The sequence below is a fragment of the Taudactylus pleione genome, unplaced genomic scaffold (genome assembly GCF_031769625.1).
Source record: "Taudactylus pleione unplaced genomic scaffold, aTauple2 ptg000421l, whole genome shotgun sequence".
Taxonomy (NCBI): Eukaryota; Metazoa; Chordata; class Amphibia; order Anura; family Myobatrachidae; genus Taudactylus; species Taudactylus pleione.
Window position 1 is genome coordinate 497,853 of NW_028284823.1, and position 19,050 is coordinate 516,902.

Below are 19,050 nucleotides of genomic sequence, written 5' to 3' on the forward strand. Positions count from 1 at the left end.
AGCAAATGACATTGGACCATATGATCCCAAAAACATTAAAATGGACAAAAACGATTGTTCAAATTGGTTAAATATGTTTGCTTTAACTAATTTGTCTGAACAACCATTTTTGCCTGTTTTCCAGTGTTCATGAGCAAATGTTAAATTATCATTTGATCCCATACACTACCAGGTTTTCATTCCAACCAGACAGATAATTGTATAGTGTATGCCCAGCATTACTCTTTACAGGTAAAGGGATAACTGCTCTTATTTTGGATGTAAATGCATGCAGGAGTTTATAGATCTTGTGGATTTGTTATCTATGGTTAAAAAACACGGCTTGCCAGGCAATTAGGTCTAACCCATTTCAGTTAACCTTTGGTGAGCAAGGTGGGGTGTTACATACTGCAACAAGATTTAAATACCTATAACGTTTAAAAAAATTCTGCGGTCAAGTTGCCGTTTCGTGTAACTAGAGTTGCAACTTTGCCAGTTCTGCTTGTTCACAGCGATTTAGTGCGGTGAGCGCTAGCACAGCGAGTACACGTGCGGAAAGTGCGTGTGGGTATCTCCTGCCACATCTGCTTCGGCACCTGCCTTGATGTCAGCCAAGAGTCGACAAAGTTTATTTTGATTACTTCTGATTGTTCATAAGTTTTATTTTTACTAACGATTGTGATTCAAATGTTTTTCAAAGATCTTTTTCCAAAAAGTTGTTACTAGAAAACTTATAAGTTTAGTTCATAAAAATAGTTTTATTTTTGTTTTCTTCTTTTAAAAGATTAAAGAGTTTATTCTATTTTCATTATTTTGGTTTATTATTATACCTTAAGGGACAAGAATCGATGTTATGACAGTCGGAATTGCTGTCGTACTAAATTAGTATACTTATGGTGAAGTATAACAGGAGGTATGGGATACCTTGCATGATTTGCCATGTTGATTTTATTCACCTGGTTCATGGAAGGTTAAGAAAAAATAAAGTCCAGTGCGATCAGTGCTATGATTTCCGCTTATAAAAGAGCCAATTGGCAAGAGGCTGGGCGCTCTGTTGATTTGCTTCTGTGCACTCGCTGACAAACACGTGGCCACTAGCTGCCTGCCTATGCAAAGCAAAAGGAAATTTCCCAGCATCTCTAAGGGGTCTATTTACTAAGCCTTAGATGGAGATAACGTGAACGGAAATAAGGTTCCAGCCAATCGGCTCCTAACTGTCATTTTTCAAACACAGCCTGTGACATGTTAGTTGTGAGCTGATTGGCTGGTACTTTATCTCCATCCAAGGCTTAGTAAATAGACTCCTAAGTCTAGCATGATGTTTTCCTACAAGCCCTTAGGAGCAGTCACTGTTAAGAACATATCCCCTATGAAGAGTCTGATACTGGTAGACAAAGAGAACACAATGAATCCCGTTACCTCCTAATAAGGTCTCAGCCTGTGCCGCATTTCCGCAGGGTCTTATTATTTCTTTCATCCTTACAGCCAACCCCTCTGTGCAACACGCAGATATTGACCAGCGAGAGCGATTGCAAACCCTTCCAGGATCCAGGGACCTTCATGGTGAGTCACACAACCCACCTAGTATCAGGCGCAGGCCAGATGGCTTTTATAGTGCCAGCATGTTCTGTCCTTAAAGCATAGTCGAGTTGGCACATTTTAAAACGGGAGTGTCCATGTCTTGGTGCCGAATGTGTTGTCTTTGTTGGGGATGGGCTGGTTAAGGGATAAAATTAGTTAAATAGTTTGGTTAGTGGAAAAGAGGAACTGTACTCAGAAAATGAGCTCTTGTCAGCAGGGCATAGGGCCGTATTCTATTAGGTGCAAAAAGCCGTTTTCGGCGAAAAAGTTTTGCTGATGACATAATTTCACCAGCGGAAACTTATCCCCGTATTCAATTGTGGAGACTTTTCACCGGGGTGGAAAATCAATGCAATGAACCCGGCAAAAAAGTTTCGCCTATGAGTAGCAGTCGAAGGAAAGTGCAGAATTGGGGTTTTGGGGTGCAGATGTCCGGAAACCACTCAGCACCCTTGGGACATCCCCCCAATGGTAAAGTGTGTAAAAAAAAAAAAAAAAAGTTTAAAAAATACTTCAGAACACCACAAAAAAACACTTTCATTTTGGGAGCGAAAAAGGACAAAGTTGGGGGGACAAACATAAAAACTAGCGAAATAGACTCCAGGGAGGTCCCCAAGTATGCCCCAGGTGTTTTTAAAATTGCAGGTGCTTGCGGCAGGTGGATTTTTTACGTTTTTTAAAACTTCACATTAGCAACTTTTAAATATGCTAGCACCCATTTTCATGTACCCCAAATTTTCTGGGACTAGTTATTTTGTGGAAAACATATTGCTTAATGCCATTCTTCACCACTTGTGCAAAGACGCTAATCGCAAGCTTTTGAAAAAAATTAAGTACCCAGAAAAGCTTTATTAGGGGTACTAGAACACCCCTATTGTGATCCCCTATGTTAGTGCATCTTTTCGGGGAGTCCAGGCATTTTCCCCATTTCTGACAGGACTTTTCGCCAGGGCCGAATTTGCCGGGTGCCGTTTTCGCCAATTCCTAATTGAATACGAGGAAAAGCGGGGACGCACGCAATACTTTTCCACAGGTAAAACTAGCGATGATGGCGGAAGGTCCGGCATGCGAAAAGTTTTTGACTTTTCGCACCTAATGGAATACGGCCCATAGTGGGGAAAAAAAACAGGAAAGTTCCAGGGATAAGCACGTGGAAACAATGTTATCAAACAGACACTAATGTATTACAAAAACACTCACTAATGTGTTACAAAACTTAGACGTAACAAAATGTTTTTGTTCTGCAGACAAAGGGAAACCAGATGTTTTGGTCCGAGGCCCAATCAGATCATATGCAAAAGGTAAATAGCTGCAGTACATTACATAGTGTTCCCTAAAATTATGGCAATATGTGGTAACGTAAAGGGCAATAAAATAATGAACAGCTCTTTTTATGCATCTACTGTTTTACTAAAACCGTTTTCATAATATTATAATCTACAATCCCTTATTTTTCTACAATATCCTTTATAGCTTCTACAGTATTTCTCTCCTCTATTAATCGCTTAACTGTATTGCCTGTAGACCCATCATTCTAACGGTCTCTTCAAAAAAGTCTGTTTGATTTCAAAGGAACATGGCAAAACTCATATTGGCTGTTCAGTTAGCAGCCTGGGGGCCTCAATGGCCTTCGCCTTCTCTGGATTAAACCAAAGCCCCACTAAATGATATAATTAATAGCATCTCTCCAGCAAGTACATCTCAATATACAGCTCCTTGCTATAGTATTCAGACCTATGCATTCATTTTACTGAATAGCAGATCCTATTCTGAAATGTTGTTTTCTGTGAACTTTTTATATCAAAGCTGTGAAACTCAGTATGTGTTTCTTAGATATTATATTGTTTCAGGTAATAGACATCTTGAAAAAATTCTGGATTTAAAATCTTGACAAGGAAAGATCTCATCAAAATTGGAAATTATCTCTATTATATTGGGTACACAGTGTACGATATATATCGTCCGTACAGCCGACAAACTCTATATAGTTCAGCGCATCGGCTTGTGTGTACACACGATATAAAGGACGACGTCCTTCACAGATGTATTTTGTCGGCTGTCAGTCAAGGCAGATGTGATATATCTTGTAGATAAATCGTGTGCATCTGCCAGTGTGTACGGGCGACCGACCGATCCGTTGTGCTGGCCGCAAGAACCATCAAAACTGGGCGGGCAAATTTAAATGTCCGCCCAGTTGTGATGTATGGCCAGACATATCGAACGGCCGATTGGTGTGTATTCTTACCAAATTGGTCAGCGGGACGGTTGGCCGGTCGGTGGGTAGACCAAGTGTGTACCCCACTTTATAGTGAGGAAAAGTAAAAGCCCTTTGCACTGTAGAATGAAATACCTGATGATGAGTTTGTGCAGATAGGCATGTCTTTGTACTGTCCTCGCACCGTTCAGAGGAGAAATGAGTGTTCTTTCAGGTTCATTCGCTTAACGTATTACATGTTCTCTTATGGACAAACTGGAGTACAGAAGAAATATATTTAAAACCTGGTGATCAATTCTCTTAAGTGTTCCAAACCAGATCACTATTAATCTAGGTAAAAGAGTATAGCCTGTGTTACTTTAGCATTATAGAGATGATCTGTGTATAAATTTATCGTACTGGATGGCTTGTATTTCTCTGAAAGTCCTGTCTCTTTTCACAGACTTCTGTATAACTTATAATGAGAGCTGTAAACCTGTGTAGTGTTGCACACAGCTCTACCCCATCAACAGTCAGTGACACTGTGTAAACATGGCAGCATGGTTACTTTTCTAAACACCCAACTTTTCATCTCAGCCAATGAGAATCCATTAAAGTGTTTTTTTCTGAACCTCTACTGCAATGGAAAAATATTTGTTTAGGCCAACGTTTAAATGTTAATACAACTGATATGTCCAACATATCTCCTTATTAATTTATAGTATGTCAATTTACCTGTAGATAAAAATGAAGACGGACGGATCACCAGCAAACACAACTCTAAATCAGGTAAGAATTCTAGTAATGCATGGCCTAATTTTCAGCAAGGTTTGGACAGTTGAGTGCAACACAATAGAAAACACGGAGGTTACTGAACAGATATATATATAAAATCCGTACTGGTTTGAGTAAAATCAGATCATAGAACTGTGACTAGGTACCAATATTCGTGTTGTGAGCTCAGCGCCAGTGTGTCACTTGCCCCTTCAGTGGTCCAGGATTACTGTGCTTCGGTGGGCCACCTTCATCATTTCCTTGATCCATGGCTATCTATATCAGAGTGTTGATGAACTACATGCTTGATTCCTTACTAATTATTGTTTCTCCTTCATCCACTAGGGGACACTGGAGTTCAAGACAGTGGGGTATAGACGGTGGTAGAGCAGAGCCTGGCACTTTAAATAATCTAAAAGTGTGACTGGCTCCTCCCCCTCTATGCCCCATCAGCCCCAGTTTTTAGAATGTGCCCGAGAGAGCCGGTCGCACATCTGGCTGTCTCCAGCCTTTTTCATATTTTTTATTTAAACAAGCATTGAGGACAGGCAGACTGCTTGCTGTGACAGTCTGCCTGCTACGGGGGAGCCGCCGGGAGGGCACCACACGGCTACTGCAGCCTGTGTCCGGTGACCCTGAGGAGGGGGCACCAGCAGATGGAGTCATCGGACCCTGCGAGGACCCGCCACTGCTGACACCGGCGTGTCCTCGCCGCCCCCTCAGCCCAGCATCCCGGCCGCAACAGCCCGTAAGTATATCCCACCACTCCTGACTAGCTGGAGTGGTGGGCGAAAATGCTGGGCTCAGGGCAGCGCGCGCTGCGCGGCTGTTACACAGCCTCCTTCCCCCTGCCAGTAAACAGGCAGTGTCGGAGCTGCTGATGAGACCCGCTGCTGCACTCGGCAGTCAGCGTCCGGGTCTCTGGCTTAGCCTAGCCACTGTTCCCCCTCTCCTATTTAAATGAGGGGATGGATAAAGCAAGAGGCCCTCTACGTTGGTGACAGCGCGGTGGTAGCCTGCTCCTCACTCCTATATGCAAGGAGGGAGACTGCTGCGTCCCACTGCTACCATAACAGGAGCTCTTGCAGGGAAGTGCGGGCGCTGTTGCAGTGCTTGTACAGGGAGGAGGCTTTCCGGTGGCGCGCACTCCACGCGCTACAGACCTGGGCCCTCCATTTCAGTATTCGGGCTAGGCATAATGCAGCACTGCCTTAGCGATTAGCAGCTCTCATCTATTAACAGGAGGAGACGCTGCGTTACGCAGCTCCTGGCTGTGCTGAGCAACTTTACATGCCCGCTCCTCCAAATGATGATTAAGCCCCCCTCGCTTGTGTAGGAGCCATGATCGCTCCTCCCGTGTTATCGGCACCGGCTGGACCTTCAACTACTCCGCTTTTATGCGGTTTTACTGCGGGGGCAAGTAGCGCTGTGTTGACTGGAGTATATCAGTGGCTCACACAGCGTGGTAATTCAGGAATGCATACAGTCCAGCGACTACAACAGCGCCCCTGCTTCCCTATTATGGGCAGCAGTATCTACCTGCACACAAGCAGTATAGCTCAGTGCACTACCTGTAGCAGGGAGTGCTTTAGCACTGGTCTCCTACGAGACCCCCCCCTTTTTGGGAGTGCTTCAGTAAATAAAGGGATGTCCGTCACTGTATGACAGGAGTATTCCCAGCTAAATACGCTGTGCTGACGGGACACGGTCCCGCCATTTTGCCAGACAGTGTAGTGGTAGCGTTGCTGCCTCGCAGCAGTGAGGTCGTGGGTTCTCTTCCCACCGTGGTCCTAGCTGTGTGGAGTTTGCAAGCAACGGGTGTTACCCCCCTGTCATGGCTTCCCCTTGGTTCTATAACAAAGGGCACCTGGCTTAACCTAATTAAAGATATATAGTATGTATAGTACTTGTACTAGTCATTGTTCTGGTTGCTGGGGCCAAAACTTATGGTTATAGCTTACCCGTAACCAGGGTTAGCACATTATTGCGTCCCATCCCCAGGCTTATGCCTCATAACCCTGAACACGCTCTATCTCGTCTGATTTTGGAAGCTAAGCAGGGTCAGGCCTGGTTAGTACTTCGATGGGAGACCACCTGGGAATACCAGGTGCTGTAGGCTTATATAGGTGCCAGCACATATACTACATTATAGGCTGGTTTTAAAACCTTCCAGTTCTGTATAGTGCTAGCTACTGTGCATAGCTACTTGTTAGCAGAATGGGAACTAGCCTAAACCCCTGTTTGCACTATAACACCGCGTTATGCGGTTCTGAGAGGGGCCAGTTACTCAGCCAGTGCACATTCCCGGCTAGAGGTGCTGGGCTGACGGGACACAGTGCCGCCATTGCAGCGCAGGGTATTACCCACTGTCAGGCTTCCCCTTGGCTTTATAACAAAGGGTGCCTAGCTTAATCTAATGGCCTGATATCATAACCTGTGAAGGTTACTCCATGGTGTACTAGGTACTCTGCCTAAACTGAGATCGTCTTTTTGATTCCCTCTTCGAAAAACGGGTCAATCTGGAGCTAAAATAGCTCACCTGAAGCACGCACGCTCATGATATATAAGGCGAGTACACCAGTAACAGAAGTCCCAGGAACGACACCAGTCTGGGACAGCACGCTGCTAACACATCTTGCCTCTACGCCATAACAGAATGATGGCCACATGAGCAGCCTCCCGGCGTGGAGGTAAGCCACGGTATATATATGTGTGTGTGTGTGTATGTATATATATATATATATGTATATATATGTATGTATATATTAGTATATGTTGTATTTTATACCAGCCCTGCTTTAGAATATATACATGCTGGAGTGAATTTGTCCTTCCATGGCGCTAATTATGCTCAGGTTCTATTTTAAATATTATCGTCGCCTACTAAACTTGTATGTAGGTACACGTATGCATATGTGGATATCGCGTCTTATCCTTACCATAACATACTAGCATAATTAAAGATGCTACGATTGGAGGCTGGACGCTCCTGATGCGGTAGTTGGTACAATGACTCCGCTTTACACTATCTCTCCCTAGAAATTGGGTTGTGTGTGTGTGTATGAATATATAATGTTTATACTTCCACATTCATTAGGTTTACCTATTATTCCACGGATGCGTAGCCGTCTGGGTTTACCATAAGCTGTAGGCTATATCCATTCCTATTATATGGTGGTTCTATAAACTAGAGTCATGTTCTGCAGCTTACATAGGGATAGTCACAATTCCCTGGGCATTGCTTCCAGTATGGTCCCTATACATGTCCTGGGGCGCGCCCCATTCGGGGGATCTATTCTCATTACAACTACAGTGGTGCACTTGTATTAATATTTCCGAACAGGTACCCTATCTATTCCGGTACTCCATATTTTTGTCGCATATCTCAATAAAATGAGTCTCAAAAGGGCCCTTAGGTACAATTCATAACATGAGGCCTTGGGCCGCCCAGAGTCCTGTTATACGACCACCTTGTCTCCACTAACATTTTATTAGTTTCCACAGTAATTTCTACTGCACTTCTCCAGACTAAGGTCCATGCTGTGGAGCATTGGTCTTAGCCTACTGAAGCTACTCTTTATACCTAACATGGCGGGTTGCTGTGTGATAAAAGGTCAGTGACATTCTACATAGCGTCCAGAGTGCTTCTGGTCGCTCACAGGTAAGAGCTTACCTCACTAATGCCTAGGAAGATGCTCCTATTTCATGCAACCTGACATACATAACGTTAATCTCCCTTGCGGAGCCTAGCGGCTGTCCTAGCAGCCCTCTGCTCTTTTAATCAGTTGGCTCTACACTTTAGAGTTTCCCTGGTGTGTGGGTGCATAGTTTGTACATTGAGATTAGCGACACTATTCTACTAGAATCTGTTGGGGTTATGGACCAAAGCGCATCTCTGGGCTAGTGCACATCTTTACATAAGTGTGACAGTCACTATGTTCCACGCAGGGGGCCTGGTTGGGTTTTCCTGTTCAGTATCTGTTGATATTTTATCACACTAATAGGTACCTGACGGGTACTTGCAGGGTTGTCCTGCTGCCCTGGCCTTGCTGTGTGGGATGCTTCCCCATATTGGTAGCTCTCCCTGGGTGGGGTTACATCCGTGCTCCTTTACTGCTAAGTTCCTGGTTGTTTTCACACTATGTTCGGGCCGGCAGTTGGTACTGACTACGCACTTCCATCAGGTTGGAAGTTGTCTTTTTATCCCTGTTTTCAGTATGGGTTATACTGCTGTCTGACCCTCTGAAAGGAATTGTAGTCTCCATCCTCTCGTATTCGCCTCTGCCTCATGTCCCGTGGGATCTCCACACGTTGGAGACTTCTATGGTATAACCTTTCCGCTGGTTCACAACTTTGTTGTAGTGGGACCTCAAGGATCGTTCCAAGCGATTGTTCGGTCTTGTCTTTGACCTCCCAGCATACTCTTTATTGGGAGTCTGTGGACAGGATCAACTTTGTATCTGTCAATTGGTATTGTCATACTTCTATCTATATGATTATGACCAGCGGTGCTGGGATTCTGCTGTCTGCAGCTGTTGCAGTTTCCTGTGCAGACTCTAGTACGATTCACGAGTTCTTCTTGTTTTCTGCCCTTCTCCTATGGATTCTTGTTGGGGCTCTCTGCTACCAGCTGTCTGGTTTGGTCTATTTTCAGCCGCTTCTCAACTGTGATTGTTTTCTCGCCAGCCGTTCTGTTCATTTTGGCTTCCGCTGTGCGTACGTTGTGGAAGTTCTTCTGTGACTGTCTCCTGAGGAGTAGTGTTTGTCTACTGTGCTCTACGACACTTGATCCTCTGCCTCTGCTGGGCCTATTGTTCTTGGCAGTCCCTGTTTCGGTTTGGCCGAGGGGTCAGCAAGTTCGCGCTTCCCACCCAGGAGGTTGGCTTTGGGACGTCCCTACTGTCTTGAACTCCAGTGTCCCCTAGTGGATGAAGGAGAAAACAGGATTTTGGTACTTACCGATAAATCCCTTTCTCCGATTCCACAGGGGACACTGGACGCCCGCCCAGCGCTGCGTACCTGACGTTTTGTTGGGTTCATTCTATGGTTGTGTGACTGCATGGTTCCCTGTTATGGGTTCCACTGTTCTCATTCAGTCGGTCTTGTTCCGTTCTGTGGTCTTCTCCTTCTCCTCGTTTTCTTTTCTCTTGTCCTCCGTCTCCTCTCGGACTCAGTTCTTAAACTGGGGCTGATGGGGCATAGAGGGGGAGGAGCCAGTCACACTTTTAGATTATTTAAAGTGCCAGGCTCTGCTCTACCACCGTCTATACCCCACTGTCTTGAACTCCAGTGTCCCCTGTGGAATCGGAGAAAGGGATTTATCGGTAAGTACCAAAATCCTGTTTTTCCACATGTCACATAACACATAGACACAGCTTGAGTTCCAATTTTGCTGTTGTTGTTCGAGGTTCTAGTTAATGGCTGTCATTACAAAATACATATACCGGCAATTAACACAGCTTTCAGACTTCTTAAATAATGCTTAGAGCAGCACTGGTTTCATCTCTGATTTTATACCTTAGCTGGAGCTTGTAGTTCGTTCTATTACTCAAAGGCCTTAAATTGCCAGCTGACAAAAGTGGAGTATAAAAGATGGACAATTTACATAGAGACAGAACATTATTAATGCATCTTAAAACTTCCATGCAGCTAAGTATGCTATGTAATTAATCCTCCCGTGGACAAAATAGTGTGTAACTCAGAAGCCAATCAGCCGGCAAGATCTTTTATAGAGCCCGAGAAGGCGTGCATCCATTGACCTCAGTGGAAGTTACTCCTAAAAGTTAGGTACCAAGAGTATTTTATTTTTTGTGAAGTGTTGGTTACCTGGCTTCTAGGAGTTGTCACCCCTCAGCATACCCATAGAACCACTGTGTATATTTATTAAGTATTCATTTTCTGAGCTCCTCAGACAAGTTTGAAATTGTGGCAGAAGTGTCAGAAAAAGTGTCCACAGGTCCACGTCCAATATTAGGACAGTCGGCATCATAAAGCGTCATAAAGCATTTAATGGGATTTGAAAATTGTGTTTTAAATATTTTTAAAACAATGTCTGTGCCTACAAGAGTTTAGTGATGACAGCTGCTGTAATGCTTGCTCTCCCCCTGGTCACACTGGAATACATAAGAACTAATGGACACACACACACACGTATCAATCCTTCTATAAGTCGCCCAAGGCAACCAATCAGCTCTGAGGTAGCATTTATCAAGTAAATTCTATAAAATGATAGGTAGAAGCTGATTGATATGGGCAACTTCTCCATTTGTCCACTTCTCCACTCTTTAGAAGACTTGATAACCCCCTAAAACCATGTGATAGATTCTCATTAATAGAAGTCTTTTTTTAATTTGAAACTATAAAACTGGCTATAACTGAGTATACATTGCTTGAGCTTTGTGTAGTCTTTTGATTGATGCTGTAGAGATGATATAAATTACAGTACTGATGGCTTTAAGCAATAGTCTGAACTTCCAGAAGCACATCACAAGACTATAATGAAAGATGTAAACCTGAATACTGATGCGCACACCTCCATTCCACAACATACATTTTTACGGCAAATCAAGCAAAATGAATTGTAAATTGGTATGAAAAAGTAATTTTTCAGCTCGGCCAATGAGAATCCAATAAAATATTCTGTTGTGGTCTTAGAAGTGATCAGTCACTGCGCAACAGAAAATATTTCTTTAGGCCAGGGATGGGGAACCTCAGGCACGGGGACCGTATAAGGCCCCTGGAAACATTTGGTCTGGCCCTCTGAGACGAGGGCTAGCAAGGTGCCTAGAATGGCACTTTGCAGCCAGAATCTATGCAGCAGTGCCTCCTGGAGCGTCCTTAAGATGTTTCAGGCGGTCACACCGCTGCCCTTACGGCTCCCCGAAGCGTCCCCCCGAAGCATGCTCCAGGCATTGCTGTAATCACCGGCGAGTGTAGCCCTGCTCTCGTGTAACGTCACACAGCAGGGGCGTGGCCTGCAGCTGGCCCGCAAATAATGTTATATATATCAAAATTGCCCTCAGCAGAAAAAAGGTTCCCCACCCCTGCTATAGACCAACACTTAGAGGTCAATTCAATTAGGTGCAAGTGGGCTAGTTGCCACTGTAATGGCTTGGAAACACTGCCAACGGCACCGCAGCTGGCCCCCCTCACGGTCCGATCTTGCACCAGACTTGTGGATTTTTGATTGCAGCCCTATGGGGCTGGGAGCAAAAATCTGTGAGTTAGTGTACCATAAGTGCGGTGTCCGCCTACTTAAATACCCCTAAGTTGATGGCATGTCTATCATCTCCCCTTACTAATATCCATTCTGTGTTTTTTTGTTTTGTTTTTCCATTATGCATGCTAATTTACCTGTAGTTAAAAAGAAAGAAATACTCTTCACAAAGACATCTGACTCGGGTAAGAAATAAAAGGTGCAAATATTGGATATGTAGTCACCTGCTTTGCTCTCACAAATGGTCACTTGCAAATTTCCCCACCATAAGAGTTTATTTGAAATTTATTTGTGAACCAAAAATGCATTGCTTGTTATAAATAATACTTATTGTGAGCAATAAACCTGCCCTGAGTTTGCAGTGTAAATATTTTATTGTACTTTTAAAATATATATATATATAGTGAAGACAGCAGCACTCACAGGACTTCCAGTCCGGTTTAAATCATAGTATACTGTGACCTTGTTTTGCCGTTTTATACCCCTTTCAGACATACTGTATGACCCGGGAATTTATTCTGGGCAAATTCGCGGGTATTTGGTCAAGACCCCCCTTTCACACTACAGCATTTACCCGGGAAATTCCCAGGTAGACCCTTTCCAGACAAGAGCAGGGTTTATTTAGATTACCTGCCTCTCCTCTGCCGTCTGTCCCTCCTAGCCTATCCCCTCTCCGGCTGTCGCTGATGAGGTCATCAAAATGCAGCAGGCAGCCGGCCAAACCCAATGCAGCCATTTTTTTTATTTTATTAATAAATTATTTGTTTTTAACCCCTATTTGCCATCCCCCACCCCAATGGGGAAGAGATGGAACCCCTTCCGTTAATGTACTGCCCTGGTGGTCCAGCGGGAGTGTGGACGGCCAGCTGTGGCAGAGACATGTCGGCGGTCTCCATCGCTGGCGAGTGTCCCCGGCGTCCGGCTGGTGTCCTCTGTGTCGCGATCTACAGTGACACAGCCACCGGCGCGGGGGGCGGTGAGCGGCTGCGCTGAGCGTCCTATAGGAAAGCAGCAGCGCTGAACGTCCGCGCTGCCAACTCAAAGCAGCAGCGCTGAGCGTCCTGTAGGACGCTCTGCGCTGCCAACTCCTTGTAAAAGCTGCTCGGTGCAGCCCGGGAATAGTAAATTCCCACCGTCCGCGTCTGTACACGCAGTAATGCTGATTTTTGCGTCCTTACACACCACCATCAGACGCATCATCGAAACTTGCACCAACCTATTCCTGTGGTTGTGCGTCTGTGTCTGCAGCTGCTTTCAGCAACACTACCATAACACGCCCAATGGACGGACCATTTTTGCCTGCATTTCTAGCCAATCCCAGGAGTGCCCCAAGTTTTTCACAGGAATCCTGATACCGTGTGTCACGATTTCAAACAGCGCCTTTGTGCGTACACTTTGTGTAATGCATGCACCGTAGGAATTGTGGCACATGCACAGTTGCAAAAGATTGCACTGCTGCGTGACCAGCGCATTGCACACTGTTTCCGTGCAGCTCTGAATCTGGCCCCCTGTGTGTCATTTGCAATGTTAATTTGTGTTTTACGTTATATTAAATATTATTCAATGCTGATAGGGCACCTCTGTACTTGTTCCCTGAAACTGTCCTCTCTCCTGGGTATCACAACAGTAGCAAATGCAAATGGTGAAACAAAACCTTTTATTGCTTAGGAAAGGTGTTGAGGTTGTGTATTGCTTGTGACTTGTGTCAAGGTCATCTCTACAAAATGTAGCTTGATTGCTGCTTAGTTTGAAAATATATACAGTATACTGTATATTTTTTTCTTACTTAATTGGTATAACTTTATATATGCAATGTTTTTCATTCAGATTAAAATAGTACTTTGTTGGCATAAAAATAATGTTGTTTAGAATTCACCCGCCCTCCCGCTCTTTATTTTTTCTCTTCTTCTTTTCTCTTTCTCTCTTCTTTTTTTTTTTGTTATAATATAACATTTTTGGGGGGTTATGGATTGTAATACTCAGTAAATTATCGGTATTATATTTGCTGACTTTGGCTAATATATTAATTACCGAGTTGTTTATATACTGTTACTATTTATTTACTTCTGTAAAATTATACAGTTTGAATGTGTTTCAATCCATTTCATATTCAAGACAATGTTTTGTTTGTTTGTTTTTCTTTATGCAAACTTTTGATGTTCTCCAATAAAATATTTTGTTTTAAAAAAAATAAATAAATAATAATTTTTAGTTTGCCAAACTAAACTTGTTGGGAAAGGATTCATGCAGATTTTAAGTTATTACGTAATGCTGTCTATTTAGAGGTCTGTCTGTTTCCTGTGGTGTTAAGCTGGCCACACACTAGACCATCTTACATCCAACCAGCCAACTTGTTGATTGGTTGGAATGAAAATCTGGTAACGTATTGGAGTAAATGATGATCAGCAATTTGCTCCTAAATGCCAGAAAACAGATGAAAATGGTCATTCAGACAAGTTTGTTAAATGTTTGATCTAAACTATTTGTTCAAACAACAGTTTTGGTCCATTTTCCAGCGTTTGGGAGCAAATTGCTGATTTTATTCCTTACCAGATTTTCATTCCAACCAATCAACTAGTTGGCTGGTTGGACAGATAATCTTTAGATGTGTGGCCAGCTTTAGTCTTCAGTTCCTCTTTGACCACAATATAACAAATTGGGAGAGCTACCGCATATATTTATTTCAACCCTCTAAGCCTGACTAACAAACTGCGGCTCTCCAACAAATTTCAGTTGTGCCGCAGTTAGAGGACAACAGGTTACCTATCTGCATTCCAAACTGGGACACCAAGGGCTCGCTCTGAATCAGGGCGGCGGCTTTGTTTTAAAAAACCCGGCCTCCTGGCCGCTCGCTAAGCTTGGGTGACCACCCACAGCTTTAGTGAGTGGCCAGCTGTTGGTCGCGATGGTCGGGACCATCAGGCTTGCAACGAGACCCTTGTGGTAGGGTCTCGTCTTTTGCAAGCCCCAGTGAGCTTCTGGCTCTAGAAGAGGCTCTCGTGATGTCAGTAGGGCCGCCCACAAACAGCAGGCGTTTCTTCAGGAATGCCTCCGATTGTCCAGCCACCCCCCCACACCCCGCCTACAAAACGGAGCAAGCTGTCGATCAACATAGACAGCTGCCCCCTTTGTAGCGAGCCTCGGAGCGAGAGAATTTCTTTCTCGCTCCGGCGCTTGCGCATGCCGTGCGTACGCAATGCCCCACCATCGACCCGCTTGAATCAGGACCCAATACTTCAGTCTGTCTGGTATCTACCCCTCTCTCCTTGCCTGTATCGGTTTAAAGATTAAGTCATCTACCATTCAACATGTATGTTTACTAGTGGTCTCTTAACCAAGATACGACCATACCAGACCGGGCTTTCCCTGACATGGTCGTATCTGATACGACCAGTCAGAAATGCCCTGCGGGTGGCTGTTGGAAGAGAATCTTCCTATAGCCTCCAGCCTCAGAGGGACCTGCTGGTCCCTCTGCACCTTCAGTTCTTCCCCTGTCTCTGCTGATCACTGCTGGGCACAGTGATCAGCCAGCCCGGCTCCCCCCCATCTCTGGCATCTGCAGAGAGAAGCAGCCGCTGGTACCTTGAGCGCCCTTCACTCCAATCTGTGATCACCCAGCGGTTGCAGATAGAAGCAGCCGCCGGGACCTTCCGCGTCGCCCTGCCCTCTCTTGTCAGACTACCCGGCGGCCGCTTCTCCTGTCAGCAGCCACCGGGCCCCTCCCCTGTGCGATTACCCGGCGGCTGCTTCTCCACTGCAGCCGCCGGGTGATTACACAAAGGGGGGGGGGGGGGCGGCTACAGTGAAGAAGCAGCCGCCGGGTTTATCGCTGCTTCTCTCTGCAGGCGCCGGGACTGTCAGCGCCAAGCCCCCCTTGTAATCACCTGGCGGCTGCCTGTCCTCTCTGCAGCCGCTGGGACAGTCAGCGCCACCTCCTAACCCTGTGCGATTACCTTCGTGCGGGCCGCCTCCCTCCACTGTGATGACTCGGCGGCTGCTTCTTCTCTCTGCAGCCGCCAGGACCTTCAGTGCTGGCGTCTCTCCCCCCACCTGTATGTAAGACCCGGTGGTAGTGATGGCCACTGTCCATCAATGTTTTGTAAACTATCGATTGGTGCTGTCAACTATCGATGGTTTCAAACATGATTTGTTGTTAACAGATGTCAACCATCAATGTTTATCGTAATATCGAGATGAATGTGTCAACCATCGATGTTTATGGAAACATCGATTGATAGATTTATGTCAACCATCGATGATTTTAAATATTGATTGCTGATGGTCGATGTTAACTACTTTTGCGATTGATGGCAGAGAACCAATGGTTCTCTCATCGATGGATGAGCAGGAGCCGCTCCACCCCCTGGCTTTTATCGGCCCACGGTCCGCCGTACAGCGGTGACCATCAAGTGGTGCAAACCATTGATGGTTCACCATCAATTGTGTTTTTATACAGTCGATGGTAACCATTGATGGACACCCCACAATGGTCATCTCAAGTCCATATTTCCTACAGACCAGTCCCGAACATTGTTACGATCAATTTTCCCGATACATCAGATCAATTTTATGCGGAACTCATCGATGGTTTAAAGCAATCAGCCATTGATGGTACAGCCGTCGATGGTCATTGCTACAGTATACCATACAAATTGCTATTTTTATGGTATACTCTTTTTTTTTTTTTTTTTTTTTTTTTTTTCTTATATATAAAATTGTGTTGGGTAAGCTTTAAATAGATCTTGACATAATTCAATCATAAACAAACCTGACAAATTCTGAGCGGTTTTTGGGAAAAAAATTGTCAGTTAAGTGGTTAAACATGTTAATAGATTATGTTTACTGATTTACCTGTTCTAACCAGAATATGTATATTGAAAAGTACCTGAAGGATATATTACAACATCTCAACTTCCCTTATATTGTTTGTTTGTCTATGGCAGATGATGGTGATGCCAGTGATGATAGTGAGAGAAGTTACAAAGTAGACCCTAACATACAACAGCAATCAAAAGGTTAGTAAACGGCATAAATATATATATATATATATATAACTATAATCCTACAAAATCCCTGACTTTGAGCAAGTGTACCTAAAAGAATTGGTGCTTGAAGGCAAAGGCTGGTCACACCAAATATTGATTTGATTTAGATTTCTCTTCTGTTCATTCACTTTGCATTTTGTTAATTGATAAATATAAACTATTAACACTTCTATTTTTGAAAGCATTCTTACTTTGCAGCATTTTTTCCACACCTGCCTAAAACTTTTTCACAGTACTGTAATTATTCACATCAGTCTCTGATCCATTGGTTCTTATAGTCTAAACTAGTATTTTGAACCCGTCAATTGCTGGGTCGCGAGCGCACAAAATGCATAAAATTTGCAACCTGCACAGGCAACTGTAGTTGTTGTGGTTTATATTTCCTATGTCTTCCTATATCTCTTACCCCAAGTCTTCCCCTCACTATCCCCGTCTCTTATTCCAGCCCCCACCTCTCTTCCAGGACGTTCCAGTTTCACTAATCCGAGAACACACGATATTGAGCGTACACACTATGCAATCTTCTTAACGATGGGCACAATATATTGTGTCGGGGGATTGTATCTAATTGTATTTTCCTGTACAGAATACGCAATCATCGTGTAGATCAATTGAATACAGAGGAAAGCTTGTACCAATATACCAATATATTGTGTGGTTGTACGCTTGTGTGTACACAATACAAGATGTGTGCCACATCGTTCATTGCATTGTCCCATCTGACATGCAGCACATCACATGGGACGATGCCATGAACGACGTGTGTATATGATGGTCATGCAGATTGGTCGAAAGTACCAAGATTGCATGATATATTGTATAGTGTGTAGCCAGTTTAAGAGATCCCAATCTCTAACTTCTGTCACTAACTTGTCATGGTCAGCACTCACTTGAGCATGCGTGACGTTTGTGTGCCATCACAAAAGGTTGGTTCAAGAGCGACACACTCCAAATAGGAAACCTTGAGTCCTCCCTAAACAACTACATTAGACCTTAAGTCAGTCTCAGTTATCATTGCCAATATAATAACCTGTAGTACATATGTGTAGCATGGTTTACCTGAATACACAGGCAAAATGGATCTGTTGACATTCACAGAGATTGTTCTTATTATGAAGTTTAATATGAGAAAATACAATGCTCACATAAGCAAATAAAATAATGGTGACATACAGAGAGAGTCTTAATGCAAATAATTTTCTTATAAACAAAAAGGAAATAATTTACAGAAATGTCTCACTTACATGACCCTAACTGCAAGGAGAGATCAGATAGAGCAAGTCCCAATGTCAGATTGCCTCCTAAGAATTGTACTAAGTTTTGTAAGTGGGATATCGTATTTATCCCTATCTGGGTGTCAGCAGGCCCCCCTTCCTTGCTTGTGGGCAGTGGCGTAACTGGGTTCTTTGGAGCCAGGGCAAGTTTAAAAACGAGGCCAAAACACACACACCAAATTTTATTTGCGCGCCTTTGGTGGGCGTGGCCAAATACCGAAGAGGCGTGGCCAATGTTAAATGGGGCGTGCCAACATAACACGTCACCCATTTCTCAACACTCTGGGAACATTTCTTTCCATTCTGTATGCACCTTATACGGTAGTTTCTCACAATGTGGAACCTCTGAAGAAATACATCCTCCATGGGAAGACGGCGTCTTCAGTCGGTATTCACTATTTATGTAGGTCACATCGTCCGGAAGATGCCTGTTTGTGTAGGAATATTAACAATATATCATAAAACAGCGGTTCAACCAGACTAGTTCCCCCTATGTAACTTCCTTCCACCTGCGTCTCTCAGCCACACAATCTCCCCCTGCGTCGTCTCTGAGCACACCATTGCCTACCCCCTGTGTTGCCTCTCGGCACACCATCACCTCCCCCCCCAGCGTCATCTCAGCACACCATCAACTCCCCCCCCCCCCCTGCGTTGTCTCTCGGCACACCATTGCCTCCCTCCCTGCGTTGTCTCTCAGCACACCATCACTTCCCCCCTGTGTTGTCTCTCAGCACACCATCACCTCCCCCCTGCATCGTCTCTCAGCACACCATTGCCTCCCCCCCTGTGTTGGCTCTCAGCCACACCATCGCCTCCTTACCTTACTTCATCTCTCAGCACACATCACCTCCCCCCCCTGCATCGTCTCTCGGCACACCACTGCCTTACCGCCCTGCATCGCCTCTTAGCCACACCATCGCCCCCGTGTCGTCTCTCAGCCACACCGTCACAGATAGACACACACACTGGCACAGATCAACACAACTC

The 19,050-nt window shown here is 44.6% G+C and overlaps 1 protein-coding gene across 2 annotated transcripts in view; it reads left to right on the forward strand.

Moving 5' to 3' along the window:
• Positions 1-19,050, forward strand: part of LOC148506186 (torsin-1A-interacting protein 1-like) — a 62,001-nt gene that overhangs the window by 16,700 nt on the left and 26,251 nt on the right. For both annotated transcript variants that reach the window (XM_088447144.1, XM_088447143.1), the window contains exons 2-6: positions 1,465-1,542; positions 2,808-2,861; positions 4,496-4,543; positions 11,888-11,929; positions 16,688-16,759. In XM_088447144.1, the coding sequence (XP_088303270.1) occupies positions 1,465-1,542; positions 2,808-2,861; positions 4,496-4,543; positions 11,888-11,929; positions 16,688-16,759 (294 nt within the window). The remainder of the gene's footprint in view (positions 1-1,464; positions 1,543-2,807; positions 2,862-4,495; positions 4,544-11,887; positions 11,930-16,687; positions 16,760-19,050) is intronic.